Source organism: Cynocephalus volans, chromosome 9 (genome assembly GCF_027409185.1).
Source record: "Cynocephalus volans isolate mCynVol1 chromosome 9, mCynVol1.pri, whole genome shotgun sequence".
NCBI lineage: Eukaryota > Metazoa > Chordata > Mammalia > Dermoptera > Cynocephalidae > Cynocephalus > Cynocephalus volans.
Window position 1 is genome coordinate 86,909,939 of NC_084468.1, and position 10,087 is coordinate 86,920,025.

General features: G+C 42.6%; 2 protein-coding genes across 3 annotated transcripts in view; both read right to left on the reverse strand.

Annotated features, from left to right (window-relative positions):
- The window catches only part of DNAJB14 (DnaJ heat shock protein family (Hsp40) member B14), a 41,133-nt gene extending 34,897 nt beyond the window's left edge, over positions 1 to 6,236 (reverse strand). Inside the window, exon 1 of one of the 2 annotated variants that reach the window (XM_063108454.1) lies at positions 5,855 to 6,236. In XM_063108454.1, coding sequence (XP_062964524.1) covers positions 5,855 to 5,987 — 133 coding nt within the window. In that variant the 5' untranslated portion in view covers positions 5,988 to 6,236. The remainder of the gene's footprint in view (positions 1 to 5,854) is intronic. The other variant, XM_063108455.1, reaches the window with a different exon arrangement.
- Positions 6,237 to 7,499: 1,263 nt separating this feature from the next.
- Positions 7,500 to 9,748, reverse strand: LOC134386142 (histone H2A.Z). The gene is made up of 5 exons (XM_063108186.1): positions 9,607 to 9,748; positions 9,098 to 9,175; positions 8,704 to 8,817; positions 8,228 to 8,357; positions 7,500 to 7,938 (listed from the first exon to the last, which is right to left on the reverse strand). The coding sequence occupies exons 1-5, from the start codon at positions 9,607 to 9,609 to the stop codon at positions 7,877 to 7,879; spliced, it is 387 nt and encodes a 128-aa protein (XP_062964256.1). The 5' UTR covers positions 9,610 to 9,748; the 3' UTR covers positions 7,500 to 7,876.
- Between the last annotated feature and the right edge of the window lie 339 nt (positions 9,749 to 10,087).

Genomic DNA, 10,087 nt, shown 5'->3' on the forward strand with positions numbered 1-10,087 from the left:
GATTGGGGTCATGAGTGTGATTCTGAGGGCTTTAAAAAGGGAGCGCATGAGAATCTCTCTCTCTCTGCTTTCACCATCTCACAACATGATACCCTGCATCACCACCAAAGACCATGCTCACCAGATCTGTTCCCTAGACTTTGGACTGCCCAGCCTCCCCAGCTGAAAGCAATAAATTTCATTTTCTTTATAAATCACCAGTTTCATGTATTTATGTCATAAGCAACAGAAATAGACTAATACATAATTGTTTTACATTTTAAGCAGTTATAGTACTGAAAATTCTCCTACAATTTCAAGCATGGGGGTTCTGCCTAATAGTTGTGTGTATATAAGAGCTCACACTAAGCCCTCTTTGGCTCCAGAGTAAAAATCTGGACAGGTTCCATTATATCTGGGCTTCAAGATCCAGATTTATCATCTTAAAAATAGAATCAGCAAGGTTTTCTGTGTTATCACTGGAATCAATACCTTATAAATAAAAATCACTTATAAATCCCACACAATTTTTTAAAAAATCACTGTACTGTTTTGGTATATTTAATTCTAGTTACTCTCTAGTTAACTAGCTGTCCAGCTTTTTAGATATTTTAAAACAAAAAATAGAATAATCTACATATGTTTGTAGCTTTATTCAGTTGTTGATATATTGTAGATATTAATTGATAGCAATAAATATTGGTCTATGTCATCATTTTTAATAGGTGCATAGTAATTGAATACAATGCAGTTTATTAAATATATTCCCACTAGTGAAAAATTATACTCTTTCCAAATTTTTGCCATAGTGACAATCCTTACACATACATTTTTGAACACTTAGTCTGATTATGGAAAAGCTTCATTTGTGAACATATTAACACAGAAAGCCCTACAGCTATAAAATTTTAATTTAGCTATACATTTAACAAAAATCCTCTTTAGTGAAGGGAGTAAAATTATAAAAACAGTCATCATTCCAAAAAATCCAGGTCTACGGATGCCACAAGTATGAGGGTACTTCAAAAAGTTCATGGAAGAATTTTATTGAAAAATAATACAATCTTTCCATAAACTTTTGGAAGACCCCTCCTATATGCAAAACCATTAGGCATTATGAAGTAAAAAGGATAAGATTAAAATGCCTCCTGACCTCTAAGACATTTTTAATCTAGGAGAGAGACAGCTATATACACAGACAATATAAGGAATGAATGAGACATTGCTGAAAAACTAAATGTTAACTGAGCATGGAATGAGTAGTTGAATCCAAATTGAGATAAATTAATTAAGCAATCATTTTGTGGTCAAATAAGTACTTAAGAAATGACAAAAAAAGAGACAAACATTACCCTGTCAACTCCAAGGCACCACACAAGTTTTTTTGCCACAGTAATAACACATAACATTCTTACAGCACTTAAGATAAAATACCCCCACAATAATCCTGTGAAAGTTACAAATGAGAAAGGAAAGAGGAATAACACTAACTGAATCATTATTATATACACCAGAGAGTTCATCATTCCTCTAGAATGTAAGCTCCATGAGGACAAGGACTTTGTGTTATTATCCACTGAATCCCTACTTCCTAGAATATTGCCTGGTACAGAGAAATATGTTTTCAGTAAATATTTGTTGAATAAATAAATCTACATTTTATAGATGAGAAAATTGAGAAACAGAAAGATTAAGCTACGTACCTAAGATCATGCCATTATTAAATTAAGGTTCAAATCCAAACGCAACTGTTCTTTTTCAATTGTAATGTCTGAGATAGTTTACCTAATATTTGGAAATCATTTTGTAACACTTAACTTGGTGCTACAGAAATAAGTGATTTGAATGTATAATGTGTACCCAGCACTAAATTTTGATTAAGTTAGAAACAGAAACAATATGAAATTACCTTAAAAGGAATGGGTTTGATAATACTCCAGATGTATAATGATAGTTTAAGCAGCTTTATTTCACTATTTTAAGTGAGACAAAAGGGTACAGAACTTTGAATTTTTTATTAGATATAAATTTTTAAACAACATAGCAAAAAAAAAAAAAAAAAGAAAAATCTACGCACATCTCTCACATGAAAAAAATAAAAAGGAAACTCTTTTAATTGCTATTGTGCAGATAAATGCTGCAAATATACATTATCCAATCATTATATTTACCCATTCATTAAAACAGATGCAGGCCTTTTCTGAAACAGTAGGTCATCATTTGATTCAAAGTGTGATGTTCTTAAAAAAAATAAAAATGCTTTTCTCTTTAAAAAAAATCTGTACTTCAAACTGTCTCCCAATTACTAGGAAACACTAAAGCATAAAAACAGCAATGTAAAGCATTAATACAGTGATACTATACTCCTCTGTGAAAGTCCACAACATAACAATAATTCAATAAATGTAATTTAGGAAACTAAGGGCCGATCCCGTGGCTCACTCGGGAGAGTGCGGCGCTGGAAGCGCAGTGGTGCTGGGAGTGCTGAGGCCTCGGGTTCGGATCCTACATGGGGATGGATGGCCCGTGCGCTCACTGGCTGAGCGTGGCGCGGACGACACCAAGCCAAGGGTTATAATCCCCTTACCGGTCGCAAAAAAGGAAAAAAAAAAAAAGGGAAACTAAAACGTAATTTACTTTCTGCCTACTGCCATTATATTTCCAGAACATTTATATTTTCTACATGGTAGGTACTCATATATATCAGTACTTTTAAACCTAAACTCACAGTATGAAAATATTTGAAAATATCTGTATAACTGAACTCATATAAAAGTCCACTGCATAAGTAAACTGTAAAAGAATATTCTAGCTCTTTGTGTCCCCTGAATTCTTAATTATTCCAATAAACACCTTGTGAAAATGTTTTATGTAAAATAAAATACACTTTTCTAAGTGTCTGCACATAACTTTACTTCAGCTCACATCAACCCTGTGATATCTTCATTTTACATACAACTAAAGAAGGCTTCAAGAAGCTAAGTAACTTGTCCTTGGTTACCAAAATGTCAGAGACAAAGTCTGTATCTGAACTAAGGTTTTTAGACTACAACACAATTATACCCTATCACTTTATTTGGTAATCACATACTGCCTTATAATACATTTGTACTACCAACTTCCTCTCATATTTTTTAATTTTTCCTACATTCATGTCTGATATCATTTACTGTCCTGTGTACTGATTCAAGTTGTTTGCATGATGGAAGCACACAAGACTGTGTAAGTTTGGACAGGGTTTTAAGAATTCTCAGAGCTTCACACTTGTAAAATGGAGACTGAGCACCAAAATTAACTGAGTGCTTAGTGTTAAATGCTTTACACGTATTCACCCATTTAATCCTCACAACAGCATTATGAAATAGGTACACTGTCCCCATTTTACAGATGAAAAAGGCAAATGGCTAATAAGGAGATTCTCTAACTTGCCCAAGAATAAGGTTACAAGCTAGTAGATGGAAAGCCAGGCTTCAAAAGCCAAGTTATTCTTTCTAGAGTGCCTACTCACTTAATGTTAAAACTGTTCCTCTAGGATTAGATACTGACTAAATAAAATCATGTCTCCATACAGGAGGGAAGATTCAAGAATAATTAATTCCTGGCAAAGATTTCCTGGATATGACAGCAAAAGCACATGCAACAAAACAAAAATAGATAAATGGGACTACATCAAACTTAAAAACTTCTGTGCATCAAATGACACAATCAACTGAGTGATAAGGCAACCTATGGAATAGAAGAAAATATCTTCAAATCAGACAACTAATAAGGGATTAATATCCAGATATATAAAGCACTCCTATATTTCAACAACAAAAACAACCTGATTTAAAAATGGGCAAAGGACTTGAATATACAGTTATCCAAAGATTATATACAAATGGCCAACAAATGTATGAAAAGATGCTCAACATCCCTAATCATTTGAGAAGTGCAAATGAAACCACAATGGGATAGCACCTCATATCCACTAGGACGGTTACTATCAAAACAAACAAACAAAAAACATAAAATAAGTGTCGGTGATGATGCTGAGAAACTAGAACCCTAGTACACTGTTCCTGGGAATGTAAAATAGTTCAGCCACTATGGAAAAACAGTACAGTGGTTCCTCAAATATTAAAAATAGAATTGCCATATGATCCAGTATATACCCATACTTATGGGAAAATATCTAAAATGACAGCAGAATCCATGTTCAAATTAGCATTATTCACAACAGCCAAGAGGTGGAAGGAAGCCAAATGTCCATCAACAGATGAATGGATAAACAAAATGTGGTGTGTGTATATATATACAATGGAATATTATTCAGCATTTTTTTAAAAAGGAAATCCAGTCATATGCTACCACATGGATGAACCCTGAGGACATTATGCTAAGTGAAATAAGCCAGCCACAAAAAGATAAATACTGTATAATTTCACATATATGAGGTGTCTAAAGTAGTCAAACTCGTAGAAACTGAAAATAGAGCAGTGGTTGCAGAAAAGAGGGAAAGGAGGAGCTGTTTAATTGATACAGTTTCAGCCTTGTAAGACGAAAAAGTTCTGAAAATTCCTTGTAAAAAAATGTAAATATATACTTAACACTACTGAAGTGTACACTTAAAAATGGTTAAGATGGTAAATTTTATGTGTTTTTAACCACAGTTTTAAAAAGAAGTATTAACACCTTTTCTTTTCTTTCACTTTCTTTTCCTGTCTTCTCTGGTATAGTGGCAATGTAATGGAAAGGACAGAAAAGCAAAGAGCACAGGGGCTTCAACAATGAAGAAAAAAATTAAGAAAAAAATAATAACATAAAACAAATAAACCTACATTCTTATTAATTTATCAATAATTTTCTTCTTAAGCTGGAAATACTTTGAACCTCAAGTGAAACAGAATCCTATCAGCAAGACAATAAAATACAGGAGTTAAAGGCCTTTTGGAGTCTGAAGGCTCAGCTACTGTTCTTACTTTGCCACTAATAGGGTGTGACCTTGGGTAAGATATTTTCATTCATTCATCCTCCATTCATTCATTCATTTATTAAAAAGTCTGTTGCCACATAGATAAACCTGGTCAAATGAATCCTGTACCTCTGCATAGGATTGTTCTGAGGGGTAAATGAAACAATTCTTTGAAAACACTAGGCACAACTGTTGGCACTTTATAGGTGCTCAATAAATGTTGGCTATAATTACTTTGAAGCCTACAGAGTAGGACAATGAACAAAGTGGATTCAACTAAAGGAAGTCCAGTACCCTATTCCTTAGAGATCTACTTAATTTGTGGGTAATTATAGTGTTTTTAAATTAGATAACATTTAGCAAATCCTTACTGACTTTTGATCATTCGTGCCAAATGTGTGCTCTTTTCTTCTAAAGGAACACTCTCTCCCAGGGAAAAGCAATGTCATCTCAGGTATTCGAAAATGTTTGTGAGAACTCGGAGATGGTGGAACCTGAGGTTAACCATTCTCGTTCCCTGTTCCTCTCACTTCATTGGGGGCCTAGGCCTTATTTGGGGGGTTCGGATGGAAAGGAAGTGGGCCAGCTAATCAAACACCCAGATATAAAGCCCCACTCTGATAGCACGGGACCAGACAAGTCTCTCGCTAGGAGAATGAGAGCTGGACACTGAGGAAAAGGGACCAGGGAGCCAGCAACTCTCGCCCGTCAGCTGAGCGCCGCTGTCCCGCAGGCAGGTTGCTGCAGAGGAGTCTGGGCAGCCCATCCCGGGGCGGGCGTGTGTCGGGGTGCTATTCCCCGGGCCCGCGGCCGGGTAAGGTGGGCCGGGGGCCCCGCTGGCCCCCGGGAGGGGCGTGGGGGTGGGTGGGCTACGTGGTGGTCTGGGGATGAGGGAGTGAAGGAAAGGCCGTGAGGTCTCACCGCGGGCCGAGGGCAGTGGGTAGAGCTTCTCGGCCTTCTGTAGGAAGCGCTGGGCCTTCTCGCGGTTGCCGGCGTTCAGGGCCTCCCGGGCGATCTCGACACATTTCTCCGCCTCATCCCGGTTCCCTTCCATGGCTTGCGCCTTCTTCGGTTTCCTCCGGCAGGGCAGCTACGAGGGGCGTAAGCCGCCGCCGCAGAGGATGCGAAGCTGGCCCGGGTGGGGGCGTGCGGCGGGGGCGGGGAGGAGCGCAGGGGACCGCGGCGGCGGCGGCGGCGGCCCGGGCAGACGGGCGGGTCTCGCAGCTCCGCCTCCTCACGGAGGCCTCCCCGCCTCCCGCGGGCCGCAAGGCGCGAGCCGCATCCCTCCCGGCCCCAGACCGAATTCCCAGGCCTGGGCGTCCGAGCCGACCCGACAGTCCGTACGCGACGCTGACAAGCTCTGAGCCGACCACCCGGGGGGAGGGGCTCGGCCGCGACGTCGGAAGTGCGGTGCCCCCTGACCTTCCGCCGCGGCCCGCGCAGACGGAGGCCCGCCTTCCGCGTGGCCAGGGCCACAGGACGGGGGGAGGGGGCACCTGTCTTCAGGAAAATTCCCAAGGATCAGAGGCCCCGCCTCTGGGCCCGTCAGTCTTGGGCGGCTCCTGTCAGGTGAGGAGCGCGGTGTCAACCCAAACTCGGCGCTTCTGGCACACGGTAGAGCGTTGTTTGACCCTAACCCCAGGGTTTGTTTTATTGCGATTTCAGCTGCACGCTTTTCTGACCCAGCTGTCTCTCAGGATATCCAAAAACAGGTACAAAGCAGTTTAATTTGTAGTCGGCAGCAACCACTGTACTCTGGTGAAAAGGAGCTGTGATTCTCTATGGCCAAAGCCAGGAAGGAGACAGCCCTTTCAGCATACCATAACAGTATTCTACTACTACTGGATTTTTCCTTTTCCCATTTTTATAACGTTACCTCCAGCAAATAACAGTCATCTTGGTCTCCTCGGGGGAGAGAGGGGAACGATAACCACTTAATGTTTGGTAACGTCCACATCTATATTTTTTAAAACTAAGAACTTGCCAAAAACCAAGCATCAGAATGATCCACTCAACCCAACCACAAGATCCTTACATAATGAGTTATTATGAGCCATGCTAACAACTATGGGAACTCGGAACTTTCAAAGAAATCTTGATTCTCTTCCACAAGATGGGGACAGTACATCCCCAGAGATGTTACTGAGTATTTAACAATTTCAGACTTCAAACACAGATAGCACTACTTTTTTCAAAGTCAAATTTGAAAGTTCATTCTGTGGAGATAGGTATATACAGGACTTCCCTTTCTGCCCTCTCCCTCCCCAAACCCACAACAGTAATAGTGTACTTGTGTAGTACTGTTACATACAGCAAACACAGCCAACGTACAAACTAAGATGGGCAAACAGCCTAAGAAACTACCTATTCCACTCCAGCTCCTGCCAAAGTTTTAAAATCTTTTAATAGCTCAGTATATAACATTTAAGTAAACTATAGTTGGGCTATCTTTGTTGACATACAAATTAAGTTTAATTTCAAAGTAAGAAATGTGCTCAGTTATTGCTGGATGAGATATTCAAAAGAAACAAGTTCCTATTACAATCAAGCAAATTTAAAACACAACTAGTTTGGGATATGACCTTTATTGAGCTTATCCACCAGAGTGGAAATAATGTCTGTACAAAACCAAATGTTTGTTACTATAACTTCTGCATCACAATTAAAATCCAAACAGTTTTTTAAAAACAGTCAACTCAATCAAAACCCACTACTTCGGAATCAATAGCTTCTTTGAAGCCACAGTAACACTTAAATATGGTTAAGACTTGAATGCAGAAATTTGGTTGGCTGGAGAGCTAATTAAACTTCCAACTTGCTCAAATAGAATTACAAAAAGGCAAAATTGTGTTTTTCACAGAGATACAGTCCACTGGAATCACCAACACTGGACAGCTGTTAGAGTATTTAGAGTCCTGAGATAATAAGGAATCCAGGCATCCTTTAGACAGTCTTCTGTTGTCCTTTCTTCCCAATCAGGGATTTATGGATGTGTGGAATGACACCTAAGAAGAGTGACAGGGATTAATTCCACTTCTCAATATACATATTTTAAAAATCACACACTACTTGAAACCAAAAGTTTACTGTTCAACTTGGAAGATATATTTTAAAACATGAAACACAAAATATGAAGTAAAAATTCATTTGAGTTATACAAGAGTCAAATTTCATGATACAACCATACTGCCTAAGGGCTTAAATGTCCTCTTCTAGACTAAAAACGACTAATGGGAACTTAAAAAGCAAAGAATACTTCCCCATAAAAAATTTAAAATTTTATTAGTTACATACCACCACCAGCAATTGTAGCCTTGATGAGAGAGTCCAATTCTTCATCACCACGAATAGCAAGTTGCAAGTGACGAGGGGTAATACGCTTTACCTTCAAGTCCTTTGATGCATTTCCTGCCAGTTCAAGTACCTAAAAGGCAGAATCTAATCAATCTCCTTCCAACTTTCCCTCGGCCAAGATCTAAACAGAATCAAACCTTCATAAATGTAAATCTACCAACTGTCGTCATCCCCCCCAACCTGGACGGCAAGATATGCAAAAGCTATACAGGAGGCACGCAATTAGATTTCCAAGAGCAGCAAACTCAAGCTCAGTAGGATGCCTTATTGAACACTGGCTCCCTCTAGCGTTCTCTTAAGCTTCTCGCTGCCTTCAGGGCCTGAGAGTTTTCTTGCATCACTTTCCTCCTTCCCTCCCGCCGTCTCCTCCGCCCGCCCCCCAACCTTTTCCAGATTATAGGCGTACACCCATTTACCTCTGCGGTGAGGTACTCCAGGATGGCTGCGCTGTACACAGCGGCAGTCGCTCCCACACGTCCATGACTCGTTGTCCTAGATTTCAGGTGTCGATGAATACGGCCCACCGGGAACTTAATTTCAAGCACACACAAACATATACACAAAGACATGAGTCAAAAATGGGGAAATTATACGCGCGCCAAAGCAAGGAGCACGGAAGCTGGCGCAGCAACGCGCCCCGGTATCGACGCACGTGATCACCCCCCCCATATTTATCGTATCCGCAGCCCAAGTCGCGACACCGCATCACCCACGCAAAGACGAAACGCCCATCTAGAGAAATAATAAACAAGAAAGGAGGTACGAAAAAAAACCCGCCACGATACCCAGACTGCACGAACTACTACTGACCTGCAAGCCGGCTCTCTGCGAGCGGGAAACCGCCTTTGTCTTGGCCTTTCCGGAGTCTTTCCCAGCCTTACCGCCAGCCTGCGGCGCGCACACGCCCGCGAGCGGAGGAGGAACGGAGAATATAGAATTACCAGGGCGGCGCGCCCCTCCCCCACCGCGCCGCGCGTCCCGGGCGCGAGCTCGTCCCCGCGTCCCGCTGGGGTCTCCTGCCCGCCGTGCGCCGCAGGGACGACCCCGCCCGCCGCCAGCCGTTCTCTCGCCGCGGCCGCGCGCCTCCGACCGCCCGCCGGCCCCCAGCGGCACCGTGCGCGCCACCCAACCGTCGCCGCCCGCCGCGAGATCGGAGGCTGCTCCGTTCGCAGCCGACAAAACACCTCCCCCCGCTCCTCCAAATCCCGTCTCTGCGCGTTCCCAACCGTCGCCACTTCACCCCCATCCTCCTGTGTAACGGGTTTTTCCTCCCACCGGCAAAAACCTGCGGAGTCATCGAGCGCTTCTGCGAAGTTTACCATTTCGAATTCTGCTGAAGCTCAAACAAGCAAGGCAGAGAAAGGGCCAGTCAAACACACAGCGAGATCTCACCACCTACTCCTTCGTCGCACCGCGATTCAAACTGCGCTGTCTCCCGCCTTCCCCGCTCCCTTTATACTGCGGAATGTTCCCTCATCCGGGAACTCGGATTGCTCATCCCACCAATGGCGGCCACCCGCCCTCGGGACGCGTCCTTGAGGTTTTAGCCAATGAGAAAGCGAAGGAAAGGGCGGAGAGGCGGGCACTTCCAAGCTCGAGTCCCGATTGGGGCGTGAGGAGGGAGGTGGGGGAGGGCGGAGGACTGGGAACCGGAGAGAAAGAGGGCACAGCGGCGGGAGGGAAGAAACAGAGCGAGTCGCGCTGCTGGAGTGAGGAGACCAGCCGGCTGTGGTCACGTGTCGGGCAGGAGGAGTTGAGCGGCTCAGGGGAGGGGCACGCGCTAACGCCCTCTATCCCCTT

Excerpts from the sequence above, each read along its gene's own strand:
- LOC134386142 (XM_063108186.1), bottom strand. Across the intron at positions 8,818-9,097 it reads CGCAGAGAGCCGGCTTGCAG|TTCCCGGTGGGCCGTATTCA; the intron begins GTCAGTAGTAGT and ends CTTGAAATTAAG. Across the intron at positions 8,358-8,703 it reads TGGAGTACCTCACCGCAGAG|GTACTTGAACTGGCAGGAAA; the intron begins GTAAATGGGTGT and ends TCTGCCTTTTAG.